Source organism: Natator depressus, chromosome 2 (genome assembly GCF_965152275.1).
Source record: "Natator depressus isolate rNatDep1 chromosome 2, rNatDep2.hap1, whole genome shotgun sequence".
Taxonomy (NCBI): domain Eukaryota; kingdom Metazoa; phylum Chordata; order Testudines; family Cheloniidae; genus Natator; species Natator depressus.
The window spans coordinates 2,027,017-2,052,209 of NC_134235.1; the positions used below are offsets into that span (position 1 = coordinate 2,027,017).

Genomic DNA, 25,193 nt, shown 5'->3' on the forward strand with positions numbered 1-25,193 from the left:
TTGTAGGATGCTGTATGTATTGATCTCACTTAACCTCTGTTAGCCCATGGTATAAAGTTATATTGAGAGTTTGCATTTGTAATTGTGTTACTCACCAAACAGCAAAGAAGCATTCATTAATGTAAAGTGCTTGTTCTGCACACAAGAAGGTCCATTGAGGGTAAATGAGCCATTGTGAAACAACAAAGGACAGACTTTGTTGATTGCTTCCCTGCCCCCCATGGTCCCCCCTACCCATAAAGAGAGGCTTGCACTTGGACACTCTGCCATCAGTTTGAACTCTGGGGGAAGAAAATAAAAATGCCCGACCAGAAGGAACCATAGCTCTGTGTGGCTTGAACTTTTGAAGGGCAAAGATTTCTAAACATAAGCAGGGGATCCTCAAGTTGCATAGTTTGCCTTAGGGGACGTATGGATCTGGCATATACAGCAGTTACAATCACCTTTTGGAACGTAAGATTGTAACTCATTTGAGTATGTATATCTGCTTTAACCTTGCAAGTAACTCTTGTTTCTTTTTCTTCATTAATAAATCTTTAGTTTATTACACGATTGGCTACAAGTGTTGTCTTTGAGTGCGCATGGGTACAATTGACCTGGGATAAGTGACTTGCTCTTGGGGACTGGGAGTAACCTGAATATTGTGATTTTTGGTGTAAGGGACCATCTGTCACAAAGGCAGGCTTGCCTGGGTGTCAAGATAGACCAGAATGCCCAAGTGGACTGTCTGTGACTCCAGGGAAAGGCTGGTATAGTCATTGAGGAGTTCACACTTGTTACTTGGTTGGTGAAATCTAATTATAGAACCATCAATCAATCTGGGGCTTGTGCCCTGCTCCTTGACAGTCTGCCCTGAGGTTGGCACTCGTGCTCTTGACCCACTTGAGACAGCTTGACAAGCAGAAAAGGTTCCATCAGAAAAATGTTAGCTGTCCAAGTGGAAGCACTTCTCCCTCGGGACCAGCAGAATCATATATCTGCAGATACAGCGGATATTCTTGCAATCTCCCTCCTTACACACAAGGTTGGTCTTTCCCTTAGCTTGATACAGGTTTACCTGGTGGCAAGCAACTTTTATAAAAAACCAGCAGATAGCTACTTTATTTTTATTCACACAGTAACTTCTAGATTCCTAGATGGATTAACCAAACCTTTCTGCCAGTAACAAAATCAACTCTTCACTGGAACCTCAACTTAGTACTTTTTGCATTCACTAAGCCAGCTTTTGACCCCTTTGCTACATGTTCAGTGTCTTACCTATCAACGAACATTATCTTCCTTGTTGCTATCACCTTGGACAGAAGGGCAGGTGAGCTTGTGCTCCTAACGACAGACCCACCTTACGCAATTTTCCATAAAGACGCACAGTCTTGCTACAGCTGCACCTGAAATTCATCCCTAAGGCAGTTTCAGAAGTTCACGTAAACCAGACAGTTCTTCCCGAAGCCTCCTGCCTCCATTGAAGAGAAAAGGGCTTCGTTCCTTGATGTGACGAGGCCAATGCACATCTACCTGCAGCGAACAGAACAGATCAGAGAGTCACCTTGATTGTTTGTTGCTATAGAGGAATGAGTCTGAGGACAAGCTATTTCCTCCCAGACAATCTCTAGATGGATCTCTGGCTGCATCCTGCTTTATCATTTGGCACATCTTCCTCCCCTACATGTAGTATGGGCTCACTGGTACCAGAGCACAAGCAGCCTCTGTAGCATCGCTTCAGAAGGTACCCCCACTTGATATTTGCAAGGCAGCAATATGGAGTTCTGTGCATATGTTCACAAGACATTACCCACTGAACTAAGACTCCTCCACTGCCTTATCCTTTGGGACTGTGGTTTTACAAGCAGCTATATCACCTGCATCTTTGCATCACCTCCTCCGAGTATTGCTTGTCAGTCACCCATAGTGAATTACACATAGGGATCAGCACGTGAAGGAGAAAGGGAAGTCACTACCCTTTTGTAACTAGAACTTTTCCAAAATGCCTGGTCCTTATCCGTATGCCACTACCTTGCTTCCTTCCCTTGTGCTTTGGATCATAAGGTTCGCAGTAGAGAAGGAACTGGAGAGGCATTTGGTCCACCCTGCCTCTCAATCTCGATACAAAACACAAGGAGAGCAAGGATGCAGGCATGGACCAGTGGATGCTACTTGCAAGAATTTGCTGGTCTCAAGCATGTGGAGTGCATGCATACCCACAGGAGAATACAGATAGGGACCACACATCTCAAAGGACTTCAGTTACCATATGGTAAATAACTTCCCTTTATATCACTTATGGTTGACAAGATAGCCTTCCAAACTTGACTTGAGAGTAAACTGATGCAGTTGTTTGTGTTGTTTTTTGCAGATAGACTGCTCTGTTGCCTTTGCTGCTGCTACTTTTTAGTTCTTCCAAGATGCAGCAGAGCGACTAGCTTTTGTCATTGTCTGCTATTTAGACCTCTATGGGGAGCAGTGAAATGGAGAGGAGTCTGAGTTCACTCCGCTGCTGTTTGGCAAGGCTGTGAGTGGCAGTGGTGGCAGACATTGGAGCTTTTCAGTGGAAGGAGGCTCCAAAAACAGAGGCCGAGTGAGGGATAAAGTACAGATTTTATTTAGATTTACATCTCTACCCTAGCCCCTTGCTATCGAGCTGACATTCTGGATTACTAGTTACTACTTCCCATCCCCAAATCCTGAAGACTTTTTCAGCTCTCCATTCAACCGCCCTTGCACTCTTCTCTCTACCTTCCATAATACCTGCTGAGGGCACTGTTAAATGGCTTTCTTTTCTGTGTATAGCGTATAGTCTTTTCCCTTGTCTCCTTTTATTCCACTTGATGTTTCTTCTATGGGTCCTTCTCTGTATATTGTATCAGGTTTAGCTTCCCTTTATCATTTTCAGTCATTTCAGCTGCTGTTCAGATCTTCCTCCACTGCCTCCGGAGCAGAAATCTATTTAGGCTGGTTACCTAAGTGGTACTTGAAAGGCTGGATTCATCCTTGGTGCAGTGTTGGATTTGTTTAAGTTAATGTCGGAGATGAATTCATCCTGCAAGGTGGATAAAAATCAGTGATTTAAAAAAAATAATTAAAAATCTGATTTTATTGAATCAGATTTTTCAATTTTTTGTTTATTTAAATTGTTGGTTTTTTTCTTCTTAGCAATAAACCTGTTTAAAACGAAATCTGAATTTAGTACAAAATATGTGAAGGGCAACATTTATTATAATCTCTTAAAATCTACAGGCTTAATCAAGAGATGTTCAAGAGAGTCATACAAAAAGTGGAAACTAGGTCAAATTATTAAGCATGAATATAAAAAAAACAAACCCCAAGCATGTAGCAACAAAATTAGAAAGGCCAAGACACAAAATGAGATTAAACTAGCTGAGGATATAAAGGGTAACAAGAAAACATTTTACAAATACATTAGGAGCAAAAGGAAGACCAGACCGAGGACAGGTTAGGTCCATTGCTCAACAAGTAGGGAACGATAACGGAAAACACAGCAATGGCTGAAATGTTAAATGCCGTTTTTGTTTCGGTATTCACATGGTAAACATTGATTGGGTAGGATCTGAGGCTAAAATAGCGGAAGAGCAAGTTAAAGAATTAATTAGATAAGTTAGAGTCTTCAAGGTGGCAGGGCCTGACCAAAATGCATCCCAAGTACTTAAGGAAATTGCTGAAGAGATCTCTGAGCCATTAGCAATTATCTTTGAGAATTCATGGACAGCTGGAGAGATCCCAGAGGACTGGGAAAGGGCAAATATAGAATAGAATTTCAGAGTTATAAACCCCTCAGGAATTGAGGTAGTTAGTGACTCTGAAATGTTCGTAACTCTGACAAAACATTATGGTTCTTTCAAAAGTTTACAACTGAACGTTGACTTAATACAGCTTTGAAACTTTACTTTGCAGAAGAAAAATACTGCTTTCCTTTTGTTTTTTGTTTTTTAGTAGTTTACGTTTAACACGGCCCTGTACTGTATTTGCTTTTTTGGGCGGGGGTCTCTGTTGCTTCCTGATTGTTTACTTCAGGTTCCAAATGAGGTGTGTGGTTGACTGGTCAGTTTGTAACTCTGGTGTTCATAGGTAATACAGTAGAACCAGTAGTTATCTATTATAAAGGGAAATAAGGATAATCCAGGGAATCGTAGACAAGTCAGCTTAATTTCAGTATGCAGAAAGATAATGGAGCAAATAACCAATCAGTTTGTTAGCACCTAGCAGATACAGTGATAAGTAACAGTCAACATAGATTTGTCAAAAACAAATGTCAAACCAGCTTAATATACTTCTTTGGCAGGGTAATAAGCCTTGTGGATGGGGGGAAGTCGTAGATGTGATATATCTCGACTTCAATAAGGTCTCACATGTTCTTCTCATAAGCAAACTAGAGAAACATAGCCTAAACAAACCTACTGTAAGGTGGGTGAACAACTAGTTGGAAAACTGTACTCAGAGTAGTTATCAGTAGTTCACAGAAAAGCTGGAAGGGGTCTCAGAGAGATCTGTCCTGGGTCTGGTTATAATCAATGTCTTCATAAATGATTTGGATAATGGCATAGAGAGTACACTTAAAATTTGCTGCCAGTACCAATCTGGGAGGGGTTGCAAGTTCTTTGGAGGAGAGGATTAAAATTCAAAATGATCATGGCAAACTGGAAAAATGGCCTGAAATAAATAGGATGAAATTCAATAACTACAAATGCAAAGCACTATATTTTAGGAAGGAATACTCACTTGCACAAATATAAAATGGGAAATTACTTCCTAGGAGGGATCTGGGGATTATAATCTATCACAAACTAAATATGAGTCAGTGGTGTAACACAAGTTGCAAAAAAAGGAAACATCAGTCTGGGATGTATTAGCAGGAGTGTTGTAAGCAAGACATGAGAAATAATTCTCCCATTCTACTCAGTACTCAACTGGAGTACTGCATCAAGTTTTGGGCACCACACTTTGGGAATGATGAAGACAAATTGGAGAAAGTCCAGAGGAGAGGAACAAAACTGATCAAAGTTCTAGAAAACATGACCTATGGGGGAAGATTGGAAAAACTGGGTGAGGGGGGACATAATAGTCTTCAAGTGTATAAAAGGTGGTTATAAAGAGGAGGGTGATAAATTATTCTCCTTATCCACTGAGGATGGACAAGAAGTAATGGGCTTAAATTGCAACAAGGACGGTTTAGGTTAGACATTAGGAAAAGTTTAGGGTAGTTAAGCAGTGGAAAAAATTACCTAGGGAGGTTGTGGAATCTGTGTCATTGGAGGTTTTTAAGAACAGGTTAGAAAAACACCTGTTGGGGTGGTCTAGATAATTCTTAGTCCTGTCTCAATACAGGGGATTGGACTAGATGATCTATTGAGGTCCCTTCTGGTCCTACGTTTCTAGGATTCTAAAACATTTAAATAATAAATATGCTATTTTGTGTGTTTAATTAAATTCAAATTACCCTTCTAATGCAGATTGACACAAATTATGTGGCAAAATGTTTATTAATAAGTAAGCAATATATCATTCACCATTTTCTAACATACTAAAAATGCAGGTAAGAAGGATCTGAAAATATTAAGCTATATAACTGCTTAAATAAATGTATATAGTTATAGTGTACCCTCTTAGGTAGCAAAAAGATATATCAGAGCTAGTATAGAGGCTCAGTCTAGTTGTAAATCAACATATTTTAATGATTATATTAACCAGTGAGAATGCACCTTTCTTCAGAAAATAATTGAAGTACAAGTGGAAAAGTAGATTAAAATCAAGGATTGAAATGGAGGATTTCTACTTGGTGATTCAAATCATTATTTAAATTGATCCTCTGTCACCCTGTTTAAAAATAGGAATGTTGCTCATGCTATATGTTGGAACTATCTTGGATCTTTTCAGTAGCCGTTCTTTGTACCAGTCGTTGGTGATGCTGTTCATATTGTATGTTTAATTTTAGTGCTTAAGTACTGTGGTAAAAGGGAGCTGTATAAATATCTGAGGGAGAGAATCGGAGCTGAGTGGAAAACTTTCATCAGTCTTCAAGGGGAAAAAACAAACAAAAAAAGCTTTTAAAAATGTTTGAAAATATTTCCTGTTTTACTGACTAGCTGGTGTAATCAGTTAAAAAGGGTTTCTTGCTCTCAGCAGAGCAATAGTAATAGAACTCACTCCTCTGTATGTGGTAAAAATATCTTAGGGCAAACAGAGCATCTGGTCTTGATTCATTTTAACTTGAATAGTTATTCTACATGTAACAAATTACAAACTTACTCTTTTGGAGTATTGTCTCAATTGTTTCTGTATTTCCCACTTCAGGAGTGGGATAATGAGCTGAAAGCTCTCCTAGAAGATATGAAAGACAAATCTGGTAACTTAAAGAAACGATGCCCAGATCGCAAGACTGAAGCTGGCGCTGCCTATAGTCGTGTGAAAGCTGTATATGGGACGATAGCAGAACTTCCAAAGCTGAAGGAGATGAAGGAGGTGACTCAGCATCTTGGGACAGTAAAGCACATCTCTGCAGAGAAGGTAAACACAGCATGATTTGAGGTGTGGCCTTCCTATATCTTCACCCATTTAGGCTATTTCACACTGATATAGACAATAAATGGAGTAGCTCAGCCTATTGCCTGTAGTGAACCTAACTCTTGTTTTCTCTCCATTGCTTAGGCAGCAGATTTTCGCACAAAAATAGAGAAATTCATTGACTCTCGGACTGATAACTTACGCGACATGAAAGGTGGAGAATTTTGGCCCATTGTTAAATGTGTCAAAATCCGTGTTCCCGGTGCTAATGTCTTGAAGACTGGGGCAGTGCTGGTGGATTTGCCTGGAGTACGAGATTCCAATGCTGCCAGGGATAATGCTGCCAAAGAGGTACAATGGCATCTCTGAAATTTCAGTCTGTGGTTTGTTTTGTTTTTTTAAACCCTTATGTCCCTTTTGGTTCCCAGACCTGATCTGCATTGGAAGCAGCATCTTCCTCCTTAACTGCTATATAATGCTTTTGCACACATCATGTCATTCAATATGCATTGGGCGCATGAGCAACCTCTTCCCTTTTCCTCTGTTTTTCAAACATAAACATTTGCAACACCATGTAATTAACATGTGGCACTTGCTGCTGCATGATGCCATAGTGACAAGCTGATTACTAAAACTCTAGGGTTAGTAGCTTCTATGGATAAGTGGCATCCACAGTTGCACTAATTAGGATAAAATTACAAGTGCTATCCATGCTTGTGCTTCAGGGCATACATTGATTGTTATTTGAGGTCTGTAAGTAATCACCATAGATGCTATCATATTGCACTCTTAGGTGCCTTGAGGACATTTATCCCTCCCTTAGAAGGATGCATTGCTATTAGGGACTGATCATAGTACAGTCAGAAGTAATACATCTGTGTTTGTGTTTACGCAGACCTTTTCTGCCATTTCAATCCCTTTTCTACATCTCCATCAGCAACACTGCTAAATTGTGTTTGTATTAGTGCATTCTGTGAAAATCTGGGCAACTGTCTTATAGTGCCTCAGTAGATAACAGAGTGCAAAAAAACCGATGAAGTGAGCTGTAGCTCACGAAAGCTTATGCTCAAATAAATTGGTTAATCTCTAAGGTGCGACAAGTACTCCTTTTCTTTTTGCGAATACAGACTAACACGGCTGTTACTCTGAAACCAAAAAACCTGATTAACGTTAAATTTGGAAAATGGTTAACCACTGTTAGACACATGTAACTGTTATATAGTAACTCTGAAAGCCTTGGCTCGTAAATAGGTTTGGAATTCTTTCCTTTTGCATTATCCAGCTGGATATTAATATTAATATTACTAAGGGCTTGTCTTCCACTTAATATTTCTAAGGGCTTGTGCCCACTTAGCAGGGGATCGATGCTCGGCGATCGATCCACCGGGGGTCGATTTAGCGAAGACCCGGTAAATCGACTGCCGATCATTCTCCCATTGACTCCTGTACTCCCCCGGAACAAGAAGCATAAGGTAAGTCGACAGGAGAGTTTCTCCTGTCGACCCAGTGCGGTGTAGATACCACAGTAAGTTGATCTAAGGTACGTCGACTGCAGCTATTTGCAACTACAATGCATACAACACAACTAAATGCAACTACAGCATTTGCTCAAGAAACTCCCTGAAAAAGCACAAGATCAAATGCGCACAGACACACCCCTGGAACCCCGACCTGGGATATTCTATCTACTACCCAAGATCCATAAACCTGGAAATCCTGGGCGCCCCATCATCTCAGGCATTGGCACCCTGACAGCAGGATTGTCTGGCTATGTAGACTCCCTCCTCAGGCCCTACGCTACCAGCACTCCCAGCTACCTTCGAGACACCACTGACTTCCTGAGGAAACTACAATCCCTCGGTGATCTTCCTGAAAACACCATCCTGGCCACTATGGATGTAGAAGCCCTCTACACCAACATTCCACACAAAGATGGACTACAAGCCGTCAAGAACACTATCCCCGATAATGTCACGGCTAACCTGGTGGCTGAACTTTGTGACTTTGTCCTTACCCATAACTATTTTACATTTGGAGACAATGTATACCTTCAGATCAGCGGCACTGCTATGGGTACCCACATGGCCCCACAGTATGCCAACATTTTTATGGTTGATTTAGAACAACGCTTCCTCAGCTCTCGTCCCCTAATGCCCCTACTCGCACTATATTGATGACATCTTCATCATCTGGACCCATGGAAAAGAAGCCCTTGAGGAATTCCACCATGATTTCAACAATTTCCATCCCACCATCAACCTCAGCCTGGTCCAGTCCACACAAGAGATCCACTTCCTGGACACTACAGTGCTAATAAACGATGGCAACATAAACACCACCCTATACCGGAAACCTACTGACCGCTATTCCTACCTACATGCCTCCAGCTTTCACCCTGACCACACCACACGATCCATCGTCTACAGCCAAGCTCTGCGATGCAACCGCATTTGCTCTAACCCCTCAGACAGAGACAAACACCTACAAGATCTCTATCAAGCATTCTTACAACTACAGTACCCACCTGCGGAAGTGAAGAAACAGATTGATAGAGCCAGAAGAGTTCCCAGAAGTCACCTACTACAGGACAGGCCCAACAAAGAAAATAACAGAACGCCACTAGCCGTCACCTTCAGCCCCCAACTAAAACCCCTCCAACGCATTATTAAGGATCTACAACCTATCCTGAAGGATGATCCAACACTCTCACAAATCTTGGGAGACAGGCCAGTCCTTGCCTACAGACAGCCCCCCAACCTGAAGCAAATACGCACCAGCAACCACATACCACACAACAGAACCACTAACCCAGGAACCTATCCTTGCAACAAAGCCTGTTGCCAACTGTGCCCACATATCTATTCAGGGGACACCATCACAGGGCCTAATAACATCAGCCACACTATCAGAGGCTCGTTCACCTGCACATCCACCAATGTGATCTATGCCATCATATGCCAGCAATGCCCCTCTGCCATGTACATTGGTCAAACAGGACAGTCTCTACGTAAAAGAGTAAATGGACACAAATCAGATGTCAAGAATTATAACATTCATAAACCAGTCGGAGAACACTTCAGTCTCTCTGGTCACGCGATTACAGACATGAAAGTTGCGATATTACTACAAAGAAACTTCAAATCCAGACTCCAGCGAGAAACTGCTGAATTGGAATTCATTTGCAAATTGGATACAATTAACTTAGGCTACCTTGCATAATGACTAAGCCACTCCCAGTCTCTATTCAAGCCTATTTTCCCTTGTTTTTTCCCCCACCCACACCCCCAGACGTTCTTGTTAAACCCTGGATTTGTGCTGGAAATGGCCCACCTTGATTATCATACACAATGTAAGGAGAGTGGTCACTTTAGATAAGGTATTACCAGCAGGAGAGTAGGGTGGGAGGAGGTATTTTTTCATGCTTTGTGTGTATATAATAAGATCTTCTAAACTTTCCACAGTATGCATCCGATGAAGTGAGCTGTAGCTCACGAAAGCTTATGCTCAAATAAATTGGTTAGTCTCTAAGGTGCCACAAGTACTCCTTTTCTTTCTGACTGCAGCTATGTTATTCATGTAGCTGGAGTTGCGTGACTTAGGTCGACTTAGCCCTGTAGTGTAGACCTGCCCTAAGTGTCACTCTACCACTTAGACACCCATGCAGGTTTGGAGATTCTGAGACCGTGAACAGTGTTTCTTTAAAAAAAGCAAACTTTTTTGGACAGTTCTTCTGAATGTATTATTTCGTAAGAATTGGTTGAAACTCTCAAGCTTTAGAACTAATTACTGCAGTTTTCCTATAAACTGACTTTTCTTGCCATCCTTTAGTATTTAAAGAACTGCAATGCAGTATGGGTAGTAGCCAACATCACCAGAGCTGTGGATGACAAGACTGCCAAAGAGATGCTGAGTGCAAACCTGCGGAGGCAGCTGCTCATGGATGGCCAATATGGGAGTTTAGCTTTTGTTTGTACGAAGACTGACAGCTTTAATGTTACAGAAATAATGAGGTAATTTCAACTCTCCCGAGCCTGCTGCAATAGCATGTCTTGCATGAGGTAGTGGTTGATCACTCAAGCTCTGTTAAACTGGGAACCACTTCAGCAACTTGCCAGGGGTACAAGAGATGCTCTTAACTTTCATAAAATGGGACAGATTACAAGTAGAGGTAGAATGTAGAGGTGATCCCACTGAGACTAAGGGTTCGCAAGTTACTGTGCAGCAAGCCAGGGTCTGACTCTGCAGCTCACCAGCTTGCTGTGCGCTAACATTCTGTGTGGACAATGCTACGGTACAGTGAATGTCAGTGTGGCTCCTCAGCCTTAGGGCTTGTCTTCACTGTGGAGCTAAATCAGTGCTGCCGCAATCGATGCAGTGGCATTTCTGTACTCCACCTCAACGAGAGGCGGAAGCAGTGTTGGCAGGAAAGTGTCTCCCATCAACATAGCATAGAGTGGACCCCACAGTAAGTAGATCTAAGCTACGTCGACTTAAGTTATGCTACTAATGTAACTCAAATTGCGTTGCTTAGATCGACCGGAAGCAGTAGTGTAGACCTGCCTTTAGGGCCCTACCAAATTCACAGCCAGGAAAAACAAGTCATGCACCTTGAAATCTGGTCTCCTACCGTGAAATCTGGTCTTGTGTGTACATTTACCCTGTGCTATACAGATTTCACAGGGGAGACCAGCATTTCTCAAATTGAGGGTCCTGACCCAAAGGGGAGTTGCAGGGGGCGGGGGGGTGTCACAAGTTTATTTTAGGGGGGTTGTGATATTGCCACCCTTGATTCTGCACTGGCTTCAGGGCTGGGGAGTGGCGGCTGTTGGCCAGGCACCCAGCTCTGCCTGCAGCAGCGCAGAAATAAGGGTGGCAACACCATACCATGCCATCCTTACTTCTGTGCTGCAGAGCTGGGCTCCCGGCCAGCAGCCACGGCTCTCTGGCTACCCAGCTCTGAAGGCACCGCCGCTGCCAGCAGCAGAGCAGTAGTAAGGGTAGCAGTACTGCAGCCCCCCTATAATAACGTTGTGATTTCTCTTCCTCCACCCCCTTTTTGGGTCAGGACCCCAACAATTATAATCTGTAAAATTTCAGATTTAGATATCTGAAATGTTGAAATTTATGATTTTTAAAATCCTATGGCTGTGAAATTGACCAAAATGGACCGTGCATTTGGTAGGGCCCTAATCATACTACAACTTGTAGGGCTTGCCATGTAAATCAGCCCTTAAGTGTGCAGAGTTCAAAAAAAGATCAATTAAGTGTTCTGGTTTGGTCGGGGCTAGGTTGGTGGCTGGCTGTGTGGATTACTGGCCACAGCAGTGCACTAAGTTCATCACTATTGGGAAAAGTTGATATGTCCCTAACCTTTCAGTTGAATTACAATGGACTGTACCACCTTTAGCTTGCACTAGTACAGTGGTCTCAAGATATAAATGGCTATAAAAGTGCTAAATATTTATCTGTCCTCAGAGTGTCTGTGTGCTGGGCTTTCTAGTATCTTGGCTTGTGCTTTCTGTAGATCATTTTAGAGGCCCATAACAAGCAGGTTCTCTTTCTCTTGTCTTAAAATTCAAGAGCTTAGTTCTGTGAGGTGTTAGCATTCTCAGCTTCCTCTGATTTCACTGCAAGTCACACATCTGGATTGTAACCCCCCCCCACCTCTCCCAAGATGCAGTCTTTTTGTCTTTGTTCATGGTGGCTGATGTAAATCATTGTTGTCTTACTGTTCACACTCTAACCTTTAAAAGGCTAGAGTGGATTCAGGGAGCACACACTTGGGTACTGTCTGGGAAGCAGAATTGATAAGTATTACTAAGTTCCCTCTAAGCTGCACGGCCACGCCGCTGCCGGTTAAGCCCCACGCAGGGGCTCAGGGCTGCGGCGGGGAGAGATGCCTCTCCCCCAGCACAGAGCTGCTGTGGTGGGGAGAGGTGCCCCTCCCACACCCAGAACCCCTCATGCCTGGCCCCACCCCAGAGCCTTCACCCCTAGCTGGAGCCCCCTCCCACACTCCGAACCCCTCGCCCCCCCCCCCCATGAATTTTGTTATGTGCACCAATATAGAATCATAGAACTGGAAGGGATCTCAAGAGGTCATCTACTCCAGTCCCCTGCACACATCACCTCCATATTGGCGCACACAACAAAATTCATTCCGCACATGGACACACAAAATGGGTAGTGTCCTTTTGCCTTGTCATTAACCTTCCTGCCTGTGGGACTGGCTTGTTTTGGTATGCTACATGTAATCTTGGAAAATACTTGCCTGGGTTATTTATTTCCAGCAAGGAAACTTACGTTTTTACATGTAATGTCCCCAGCTTTGATGGCTGTGAACCTGATCCAAAAGCTATTGAAGTTAAGAGGAGTCTTCTCCATGACTTCAGTGGGCTCTGGATCAGGCCCTATTGTATGAGGGCCCTAGATTATAATGTGATGTGCAAACCAAAGAGCCATGGAACTCACCCATCTTTGAAAAGCTTTGCAAACAAAATGAGTGGCACAGGATTGTCAAATTTGTTCACAGTGAATTGCTGTTAGTAATCAAGCAATTAAAGAAAAATATCAGTGTAATTCTTTTACAGAAAAAATATCCACTTAATTCAAGTAGAATATCAGTGCATGCAATGTCTTTTTTGTAGCGGGTCACTTTGTTTATAGCCTAACTTTTAAGTATCCTGGATCTTGCAGTGACCTGGATTTAAGAGATGAAATCCAGCCCATGGAAAAGTCACTGGAAGAGCTGGAAAATCAGCGGGTGCAAATGGAAATGGAGAAGGACACACTTTATACTCAGCTCCAGCAAGAGGTTGGTAACTCTTTCCCCCCTCCTAGTACAAGACAGTGGGTGGCAGGTATGTTTGGGTCTGGAAACAGCCTCCAGGCAATAGAAAGTCATGTTTGTTAGTGGTTAAAACAGCTATTCTCCTCCAGCTAACTTCACCCCTGCCACTCAGACTCAGACGGGCTGTATTTCAAACCCGGAGAAAGGCTTTTCATGGTTAGTTGCCCCAGTGGGGAGAAGAGGAGGATGGATAATCCAGAAATCTCATATGAAGAAAATCTAACTCAAGCCTTGGGAGCAGCGCAATAAGAGAAGATGTAGTGGGATCCTCAGCTCTCAGATTGCCAGGTTAGAGAGGAAAATGCTCTTAGATCTAGTCCATCATCCAGGAGACAGTGCTGAACTGTACTCTACAAAATGTTCCTCCAGTGTTTTGTCCCGTAGGTTTGAAACAGCCTAAGCAATAGAGCTTCCTTGTCTCTTGGAAGGCTATTCCATAGTCTAAAGATGAATGAAAGTTAGGCATTGTACTTTATTAGTACGATTGTATAGGGACCTTTTATAGAGCAAATAAACAAACTATCTCTGCCTCAAGAGCTTGGAGCCAACCTTAGATACCTGCTTTCTCTTCTTGTGTCATGTCCTCAGGCAAGATGGGTAGTGAGGCTTACACACAATAAAGTTGAAGTTACTTGTCTTTTACTTAATCTCAATTTTATCACTATAACATTGGTGGGGAGTGCCAGTCACTGCTGTGCTTGGGTGTGATGAGTCTTGAGGACTCCCTCAAGGTTCTCTTCTGGGAACTTCGTGATTTGTGCAGTTGAAAGCTTTGTTGTGTTCAGTTGTGTCTAGCCAAATGTTTCTAGTTCATGGAATTTTTCTGATTTAAACACTCTCCACCCCCCCACCCCCATTACCTATGGGACACAGCCTGGTGATTGGGGCAGTGTGGAGCTTTAAATTTCTAATGTTTTTAATGCTTCCGGTATTCTGTTTTTTCATAGCAGCAACGGCAAGGACCTGGTGCAGAAAATCCAGCCTCATTCCAGAAAGAAAATGACCTTAGGAAGAAAATCCTAGAGAAGGAATTCAGAGTGAGTGCCCTTGGGAGCCATGATCTGACCAACTTTTTGTTCAAACAAGGAAATGTGGATTCTTCTTCAAGTGATGATCCATAACATGTTCCACTGTGGGTTATGCGCTGTGTACCATGTGCCTGGAGCCGGAGAATTTGAAAATATTGTCCGCTAGTCTGCACATGTGCCCTGGCTCAGCTCGTGTTTCTGACCAAGTGGATAAAAGGCGGGGCAAATCGACCGACTTCTCACTGCTGCATGAGCCAGGTCGGAACCTCTCTGTGTCCGTAGCTTTGGCTTCATCCCTTAAGATACTATTTAGCTTTGTAAATAGTTTTTAGCGCCTTGTACAGTTAATAATGTTAGTGTTTTCATAGTTTTTAGTGCCAGATTAATCTTTGGGGGAACACTTCCCTTCCCCCTAATGCCCCATGTGGGTACTGGACTCAGCCCAAGACTCAGGGCTTCAAACTCTGTTTCCTGCCTGCAATCCTTCTTTGTCAGTGACAACCACTATTGCTTTGGGAAGCTCACGTTGCAGTGAGGTGCAGTATCTGCCACTCATTCCCCAGCCGTGCCTGGGAAGGGCAGGAACTCCACCTTTGAAAACACCTCCGTGGAAAAGACTGAGAGGGTTCAATTCAGCCCAGACGGGGGAAACCCGCCCTGTACACCAGCCTGACGAAGCAAGGCCCGGGCTTCCTGCTGCGAAGTCTGACACTGGTTCCAGAGGTGTTACCCCCATAGACCCCCATAGACGCCCCCGGCAGGACATTCTCGGGAACCCAGGAAGCATTCTCATATGCCTGGGACTTCAACAACACCGGATTTGGCTCTGAAGAAGCCCAGCACCTCAGCTGAAGAGGACTTCCAGTAGAACCTCAGAGTTACGAACACCTTGGGAATGGGGGTTGTTCACAACTCTGAACAAAACGTTAGGGTGGTTCTTTCAAAAGTTTGCAACTGAACATTGACTTAATACAGCTTTGAAACTTTACTATGCAGAAGAAAAATCCAACTTTTAACCATCTTAATTTAAATGAAACAAGCACAGAGATTCCTTACCTTGTCAGATCTATTTTTTGGTAGTTTACATTTAACATAGTACTGTACTGTATTTGCTCTTTTTTGTTGTTGTCTCTGCTGCTGCCTGATTGTGTACTTCTGGTTCCAAATGAGGTGTGTGGTTGACCGGTCAGTTTGTAACTCCGGTGTTTGGAACTCTGAGGTTCTACTGTAGTACATCCTAAGTCCCAGAAGCTTGACAAGAAAGTCCATAAACATCAAGCTCCATAAATACTGTAAAGCGATTAGTCTGTATTGTTCTCGGCACCTCCCAGACCTCAGGATCTGTTGGCTCTGACAATGACCGTTCACCTTCTACTTGTGGCACAATCTTCGACAGCACGCTCTCCAGCTCTGATGGTCCAGACAAAGACAGCCACTCTCACACTGGGGGAAACTGAGTCCCAGGCCTCTCCACAGGACATCTTCACACTCCCGGTTCTGGCATCCCCTCCACTGGGTCTGTTCCTTTCCAGAGATGTTATAACACCACCTGGAAATCAACAGCTCAGAGAAGTTTATTGCCTGTTCCTTCCTCAAGATGCACCTTCCCTTCAGTGGCACCACCTCTGGAACAGGAATCGGCTTTCTCCGCATCTGGAGACTCCAAACCACCCGAGGAACCTTCGTTTCCTTACCCTACATATCTTCCACCACCCAAAAGACTTACACCTGCTTGGGAACAACCTCTGTATTTAGCTTGGAGCCGCTGGCACTTCATGCCATTGGGGCTTCCATGTCCCCCTTTTAACCCTGCCTACTGGCCATACTGGGGGCCCTGGGACCAGTACCGCTCTGCAGTGTCCCTCAGGTCTGCTAGGGAGTCACTCCTTGCCTCCTCTTGATTTGAGACACTCTGATCCCCCCCGGATCCTTTTAGAGGAGGAAGAGCAATATGCACTGGACCCAACAGTTCTGCCGGAACCAGCAAGACTGCTATCTTCATCTCTGGACGAAGTGGTAACTCCCACGTCTCCCTCCCTCCCGCCCCCCAGTGAATTCAGGCAGTTCCAGGGTCTTTGTTGTAGGGTTGCTGGGTAACTACAGATTCCTCTTGAAGGGTTTTTCAGGAATCCCAGTACAAACTCCTTGACATCCTCCACCCATCTGGATCCAGCAAAATAGTGCTCCACGTAAACGAAGCTATAATGGAGCCCATTAAGGCTGTTCGGTTCACTCCCGCCGCCTGTGCTTCCATCCCCAGCAGGGTGGGGAAATGTTGTGCACTGGCCAAAGGGGCTGAAATTTTGTTTTCTCGCCCTCCTCCCAAGTCCTTGGCATAAGCCACTTCTGACAGGGCTCTACGGCCACACCCAGGGTCTCCTCCTGCAGACAAAGAGCGTAAGTGCCCAGACTTACTGGGGAGAAAGGTCTTCCTGTTATCTAATCTCCAGTGCAGGATAGCCAACTATCAGGCAATAATGATCGAATGTGACTTCTTGAACTACTCTAAGTTTACGGAGTTCACCGACAGTCTTCCACAACAGGACAGCGTTTGTTTCCAGGCATCGATAGACGAAGTCAAACTAATAGCCAAGGCTGCCCTCCAGTACAGAGTCGATGCCACTGACATATCCTCTAGAGCCATGGCTACTACCATTGTCATGTGCAGAGAATCGTGGCTCCATGTGTCAAAGTTCCCTTGAGAGGTCCAGAATACTGTGGAGGAAATCCCCTTCGATGAACCACAATTACTCAGTCAGAAGATGGATGAATTCCTCCGTAGTTTGAAGGACTCTAGGGCTATCCTCCACACTCTGGGGACATATACACCTCCCAAGAGAAAGCTCCATCGATAATCATCTAGACCTAGACGTGCGGGGAGGGATAGCTCAGTGGTTTGAGCATTGGCCTGCTAAACCCAAGGTTGTGAGTTCAATCCTTGAGGGGGCCATTTAGGGATCTGGGGCAAAAATTAGGGATTGGTCCTGCTTTGAGCAGGGGGTTGGACTAGATGACCTCCTGAGGTCCCTTCCAACCCTGATATTCTGTGATTCTATGTGGCTCAACAGGTTTTCCACATCAGATGCCCTATGGAGCACCATGCAAAAGGCGGAATGTTCAAAGAACTCACTTTCCTGCACCTTCTGCAACAGGGTTGGCCTTCCAATCTCAGCCGGCAGCGAGGCACAATTTTTGAAGGGACCTTGAGAGCTGTGAACCACTAGGCCAAACATTGTCCGACCTTCACATGCCTTTTGTAGATTGTCTGGTGCGCTCTCAACCCTTAGAATGTAGTACCAGACCAGTGGGTGCTGAATGTCATCCGCGCTGGCTCTGTGATTGAGTCTGCTTTCCTACCTCCTCCACAACCCCCTTCTCCTACCTCCTTTAGGGACTACTCTCCCAAGACTATTCTCAAGCAAGAGGTGGGCTACCTATTAGAGCGAGGAGTGATAGAACATGTCCCCCATAGATACCAAAGAAATGGCTTTTACTTGACTTATTTTTTTGTATCCCAAAAGAATCATAGAATCATAGAATATCAGGGTTGGAAGGGACCTCAGGAGGTCATCTAGTCCAACCCCCTGCTCAAAGCAGGACCAATCCCCAATCAAATCATCCCAGCCAAGGCTTTGTCAAGCCTGACCTTAAAAACTTCTAAGGAAGGAGATTCTACCACCTCCCTAGGTAACGCATTCCAGTGTTTCAGCACCCTCCTGGTGAAAAAGTTTTTCCTAATATCCAACCTAAACCTCCCCCACTGCAACTTGAGACCATTACTCCTTGTCCTGTCCTCTTCTACCACTGAGAATAGTCTAGAACCATCCTTTCTGGCACCACCTCTCAGGTAGTTGAAAGCAGCTATCAAATCCCCCCTCATTCTTCTCTTCCGCAGACTAAACAATCCCAGTTCCCTCAGCCTCTCCTCATAAGTCATGTGTTCCAGACCCCTAATCATTTTTGTTGCCCTTCGCTGGACTCTCTCCAATTTATCCACATCCTTCTTGTAGTGTGGGGCCCAAAACTGGACACAGTACTCCAGATGAGGCCTCACCAATGTCGAATAGAGGGGAACGATCACGTCCCTCGATCTGCTGGCTATGCCCCTACTTATACATCCCAAAATGCCATTGGCCTTCTTGGCAACAAGGGCACATTGCTGACTCATATCCAGCTTCTCGTCCACTGTCACCCCAGGTCCTTTTCCGCAGAACTGCTGCCTAGCCATTCGGTCCCTAGTCTGTAGCTGTGCATTGGGTTCTTCCGTCCTAAGTGCAGGACTCTGCACTTATCCTTATTGAACCTCATCAGGTTTCTTTTGGCCCAATCCTCCAATTTGTCTAGGTCTCTCTGTATCCTATCTCTGCCCTCCAGCGTATCTACCACTCCTCCCAGTTTAGTATCATCCGCAAATTTGCTGAGAGTGCAATCCACACCATCCTCCAGATCATTTATGAAGATATTGAACAAAACCGACCCCTGGGGCACTCCACTTGACACCGGCTGCCAACTAGACATGGAGCCATTGATCACTACCCGTTGAGCCCGACAATCTAGCCAACTTTCTACCCACCTTATAGTACATTCATCCAGCCCATACTTCTTCTAAGAAGGGCATATGGAGACCAGTTCTCAACCTCCACCACCTCAACCACTTTGTCCGTAAACTCAAGTTTTGTATGGTCTCACTGGCCTCTGTAATACCATCCCCAAAAAAGGACATGTGGTTTACAGCTCTTGATATGAAGGACATCTACTTTCATGTAGATATTCATCTTGTTCACAGATCATCCTCACATTCATGATGGGCCCTGACCATTTTCATTACAGAGTGCTCCCTTTTGGCATAGTCTTCACGGTAGTGAGAGCTCACGCCAGACTCCTTGGTCTCCTTGTCTTTCCCTACCTCGACAACTGGCTCCTTGTTCGTAAGTCATGCCAGAAGGCCCATGCATCAACTCTAATGATTCTACACTTCCTTTTCAACCTAATAGCTTTCTTTGACACGGGTAAAAAGCCTTGTGGATAGGGGGAAAGTGGTAGATGTAGTGTATCTTGACTTTAGTGAGGCTTTTGATACTGTCTTGTATGACCGTCTCATAAACAAACTAGGGAAATACAATGTAGATGAAGCTACTATAAGGTGAGTGCATAACTGATTGGAAAACTGTCCCCAGAGAGTAGTTATCAGTGGTTCACAGACAAGCTGGAAGGGCATATCAGGTAGGGTCCCATAGGGATGAGTTCTGGGTCCAGTTCTATTCAAAATTTTTCATTGATGATTTAGATAATGGCAAAGAGAGTACACTTATAAAGTTTGCGGACGATACCAAGCTAGGAGGGGTTGCAAGTGCTTTGGAAGATTGTTTTGAATTTTAATCCTATCTGAACAAACTGGAGAAATGGTCTGAAGTAAATAGGATGAAATTCAATAAGGACAAATGCAAAGTACTCCAATTAGGAAGGAACGATCAGTAGCATGCATACAAAATGGGAAATGACTGCCTAGGAAGGAGTACCGCAGAAAGGGATCTGGGGGTCATAGTGGATCACAAGCTAAATATGAGTCAGTTTAACACAATAGCAAAAAAAGCAATCATCATCCTGGGATGTATTAGCAGGAGTGTTGTAAGCAAGACATGAGAAGTAATTCTTCCACTCTACTCTGTGCTGATTAGGCCTCAACTTAGAGTATTGTGTCCAGTTCTGGGCGCCATATATCAGGAAAGATGTGGACAAACTGGAGAAAGTCCAGAGAAGAGCAACAAAAATGATGAAAGGTCTAGAAAACATGACCTATGAGGAAAGATTGAAAACATTTGGATTCTTTAGGCTGGAGAAGAGAAGACTGAGGGGGACATGACATAGTTTTCAAGTACATAAAAGGCTGTTACAAGGAGGAGGGAGAAAAATTGTTTTCCTTAACCTGTGAGGCTAGGACAAGAAGCAATGGGCTTAAACTGCAGCAAGGGAGGGTTAGGTTGGACATTAGGAAAAACTTCCTAACTGTCAGGGTGGTTAAGCCCTGGAATAAATTGCCCAGGGAGATTGTGGAATCTCCGTCATTGGGGATTTTTAAGTGCAGGTTAGGCAAACCCCTATCAGGGATGGTCTAGATAATACTTAGTCCTGCCATGAGTGCAAGGGACTGGACTAGATGACCTTTCGAGGTCCCTTTCAATCCTGTGATTCTATGAGTCTTCCTTGGGTATAAATGCCAAAAAACCGTTCTTAGCCTCCAAAATTCGGCAGGACAGGGCACAGGTTATCCTGATCACTCCCTACTGGTCTAGACAGTTTTGGTTTCCAAATCTTCTGCACATGTCATTCTGAATACCAATCATCCTCCCAACATTCCCCAGACTCCTGACTCAGCAGAATGGCAAGATCAAGCACACCAATCTGCATTTTCTTCATCTCAAGGCTTGATTTTTGGATGGACGTTGTTCTTGAAACATGCATGTTCTGCAGCCAAACGAGATGTACTTTCTAATGGTAGGGAGGATTCCACTGGATGATTCATCCTGGCTAAGTGGAGATATTTTTCTTCTTGGGCACATCAGATATCTCTCTCATTTTAGACGATACCTTTTCTCTAAAGACATCAGGCCTATCCATCAGATCCTTGAGAGTCCACCTGGCAGTGATTAGTGCATACTGTCCTCCTTCTCAGGGTTACTTGGTCTTTGCTCATCCATTGATCACCAGATTTTGGAAAGGCCTACTTGGAACCTTTCTGACTATTCACAAGCCTACCCTTGAGTGGGACTTGAACCTTGTTCTCTCAGCACTTACACGATCACGCTTTGAACCTTTAGCTTCCTGCTCCATGTCTCTTCTCTCCATGAAAGTCACATTCCTTGTAGCTATCATAGAATCATAGAAGATTAGGGTTGGAAGGGACCTCAGGAGGTCATCTAGTCCAACCCCCTGCTCAAAGCAGGACCAGCCCCAACTAAATCATCCCAGCCAGGGCTGTCAAGCCAGGCCTTAAAAACCTCTAAGGATGAAGATTCCACCACCTCCCAAGGTAACCCATTCCAGTGCTTCACCACCCTCCTAGTGAAATAGTTTTTCTAATATCCAACCTAAACCTCCCCCACTGCAACTTGAGACCATATCACCTTAGCCAGAAAGGTTGGCGAACTTGGAGTGATGATGGCGGATCCTCCTTACACTGCATTCCATAAAGATAAGGTTTTGTTATGTTTACACCCCAAATTCACTCCCAAGGTTGTCTTGGAATTTCACTTGGACCATTCAATCCACTTACCTGTGCTCTTCCCTAAACCGCACACTTCCTCAGAGGGACAGATGTCTGGCAGGCCTTAGCCTTTGTTCTACACAGAACACGACCAATCAGGAAGTCCCCAAGACTATTCATCGCTCTAACAGAAAGACTAATGGGACAAGCGATCTCGACTCAGAGGATCTCCAAATGGATCTCTGGCTGCTTTCTACTGTTACCAAATATCGAGCCTCTCTCCCACATGGGGGAAGAGCTCATTCCACGAGAGCACAAGCCGCGACTATGGCATCTCGTCAGGATGTACTCTTCCTTGATATCTGTAATCCAGCCATGTGGGACTCTGTTCACACCTTTACGAGACACACTGTCCTAGTGCAGGACTCCTCTGCTGATGCCTCCTTTGGGACAGCAGTCCTTTGCTCAGCCCTATCATCAACATCCTCACACCCGCCTCCTACTTAAGTACTGCTTGTTAATAACCCACACTGGAATACAATAGGGACCATCACTCTAAGAACAGGAGTTTACTTACCTGTAACTGGAGGCTCTTTGAGATGTGTAGTCCCTATTGTGTGGTCCCTATTCAACTGTCTGCTCTCCTTTGGATCTCCTCCAATTCATGATGGAGAAGGAACTGGAAAGGCAGTCGGTCCACATTGTCCTTTATCCCCTTGATTGGAGAGACAAGGTGATCCAGGGGGCATGCATGGATCAGTGGACTCTACTTTCAAATTCTCCAGTTCCAGGCGCCTGGTGCACATGCGTAATCCACAGTAGAATACAGGTAGGGACCACACATCTTGAAGAACCTCCAGTTACCAGTAAGTAACTTCCTGTTCCTTTAAGTTACTTCCTTTGGCAACCTTTTTATTTGAGCGTGAGCTTTCGTGAGCTACAGCTCACTCATCCGATGAAGTGAGCTGTAGCTCACGAAAGCTCGTGCTCAAATAAATTGGTTAGTCTCTAAGGTGCCACAAGTACTCCTTTTCTTTTTGCGAATACGGACTAACACGGCTGTTACTCTGAAATTTGGCAACCTTGTCATTCCTCACCCTGAACAGCAGTGACACCCCAATAAAATAACAATCTCTCTGTGCAGGTCACATGCAGCTTCAGCTTTTGGTTGCAGTTGGAATTTTGTTTTTTTTTTTTTTAAATGATGTCGCCTGTTCTGGGTATAACCTCATTTCTCCCCTTTCTTCTTTACTTAGATTAGTAAATTGCAGAGAGAGAAAGATATGAAGCTTCGTGACATTAGTCTGATCTGCGTTCAGTCCCGAAACAGATTTTCCAAACAGCGGATTTGGGTGGATTTCAACAACGGCCTTCAGGTAGGAATCCATGGGAGCACCACCTCTATCTCTGCAGAAGGGGAGACAGCACTTCCGGGCCACCATCTGGATTTCGCTGCTCTTATGTAGTGAGTGGATGCAGTGAACCATAACTGAAATCTGAAATGTCGTCAACTTTCACAGAAAAGTTGAAGGGAATCCATATGTTTTTGGTGCTACCACTCCTTTTATCTGAATCACTGATGTTTCTATGTGTACTACTAATGAATGGTTAGGGCACCTTTTTAATGAGAAGCACGTTATCTAGCAGAGGGCACCTCTGTGTTCTTGTTTGGCTGATTTCGGGAGACGAGTTGTATGTTCATCCATAGATTGCCATTATGCCTTTCTGAATAACACAGGCCAGAGAACCGGACCAAATGCAGCTTGTGGTAGAACCAGCACATGTCTCTTAGAAAGACAAGAAATACTCATTCTAGCGTCTAAACTAGATTTTAGCTAAAGCCTCTGCAGCTGATCAACGAGTCTGCTTTGAGTAGAGGTGAAATGGAGGCTGTTCTTTGTTGCAGGAAATGAGAAGGAAAGCAGCATATGATGAAGATGAGGAAGAAGAGGACACTGAGGATGAAGAGTTAACTACTTCAGACACAAGTGACCCTGGTGAAGTTGAATCCCAGCATGGGAAACTTCTGGTTTTCACAGTCAGCTCTACAGAATATCTAAAATTGCATGGAAAACTGCTCCGAGATGGGCAGCCGCAAGTCTTCCACAATGAGGAGGATACAGGTATTAACACCTGCTAACTTGAGCTCAAGTATCATGCTGCTGAGTTAGTGGTCTGTTGTCTTGATTGCTCACTAATACAATGATCTGCCCCCTGTAACTTTGAGGTCAGTTTGAGTGTTCTCCCAGGTACATGGCCAATAGGCATTACAGATATCACTTTTTTGTTTTATATCTTCTTCTTTAAAAATATCTCTACGTCAAGTTCTTGCAACAAAATGTTTCCCGATCACTGTTTTCCTAGTCCTCTTCCCCGAGTCTTCCTTTTCATATTTTGTCTGTTAACTAGGTGTTTGTACAGAGCCTGGCACAATGGGGTCCTGATTATGACTGAGGCTTCTGAGTGCTAATGTAACTTAAATAATTTCTGAGGAAGAGGGTCCATGCAGGGGAATGGTCATGTTCTCTTGTCTCTTTGTCCAGAAATACCGGCTCTGAAGAAGTTTGCCATTCAAACTGCTTTGCAGCATAGCATGGTGGCAACAGAGAAGGTGATCAGAAATGTGGCTCGTGTCATAAGTCAAGTGGTCAATTATCTGACCAATCAGAGAGCAGAGGTAAGCATACACTAATGTTTTTAATTTACTTTTATTTGGGTTGAGCAACTATTAAAAGTTCCCTCAAAACTGATAAGTATTTGCAAATGCATAATATGGAATAGACCAGTGGTTCTCAAACTTCATTGCACCGCAGCCCCCTTCTGACAACAAAAATTACTACACAACCCCAGGAGTGGGGACCGAAGCCTGAGCCTGCCTGAGTTCCACAATCCCAGACAATATGTCTATTCCAGTGGTTCTCAAACAGTGGATCGGGACCCCAAACTGGGTCAGTACCCGGTTTTAATGGAGTCGCCAGGGATGGCGTTAGACTAGCTGGAGCCCGAGCCTCACTGTCCGGGGCCAAAACCAAAGCCCGAGCCCCATCGCCCTGGGCGGGGGGGACCAAAGCCGAAACCTAAGGGCTTCAGCCTCAGGCAGGGGGCCTGTAACCTGAGCCCTGCCATGCAGGGCTGAAGCCCTGGGGCTCTGACTTCAGCCCCGGATGGTAGGGCTTCAGCTCCGGCTTCAGCCCTGTGCCCCAGCAAGTCTAACGCCATCCCAGGTAACTCCATTAAAATGGGGTTGTGATCCAGTTTGGTGTCCTGACCCACAGTTTGAGAACCGCTGGAATGGACATATTGCAGTGACTTGCATGGACTCTAGGTTTATTGCATGATACATGTTGCTGGCTGTTAGTGCTGTTGTCCTGGGTCCTACTCAAGATGAAGAAGAAATGCTGGAATGGCGGCCAGCAAAATGAACAGTATGGCCTAGTAGACTCCTGCTTAATATACATATTTAGGGAACCGAAGAGACTGTCTTCTCACTTTTTCTCTCTGTTTGCAGCACAAGCCCTGAGTTTCTCTCTTTTAAAATTAATCTTTGTATTTTACTTGTTTAATGCATTTCACGTTGACTGACTTCTAGTACATAACC

General features: G+C 44.3%; 1 protein-coding gene across 1 annotated transcript in view; it reads left to right on the forward strand.

Moving 5' to 3' along the window:
- LOC141982002 (uncharacterized) overlaps positions 1 to 25,193 on the forward strand; it is an 80,603-nt gene that overhangs the window by 15,412 nt on the left and 39,998 nt on the right. Inside the window, exons 3-10 of the mRNA XM_074943654.1 lie at positions 6,304 to 6,516; positions 6,658 to 6,864; positions 10,342 to 10,523; positions 13,210 to 13,327; positions 14,311 to 14,400; positions 22,852 to 22,971; positions 23,502 to 23,718; positions 24,139 to 24,272. Of these exons, the coding sequence (XP_074799755.1) occupies positions 6,304 to 6,516; positions 6,658 to 6,864; positions 10,342 to 10,523; positions 13,210 to 13,327; positions 14,311 to 14,400; positions 22,852 to 22,971; positions 23,502 to 23,718; positions 24,139 to 24,272 (1,281 nt within the window). The remainder of the gene's footprint in view (positions 1 to 6,303; positions 6,517 to 6,657; positions 6,865 to 10,341; positions 10,524 to 13,209; positions 13,328 to 14,310; positions 14,401 to 22,851; positions 22,972 to 23,501; positions 23,719 to 24,138; positions 24,273 to 25,193) is intronic.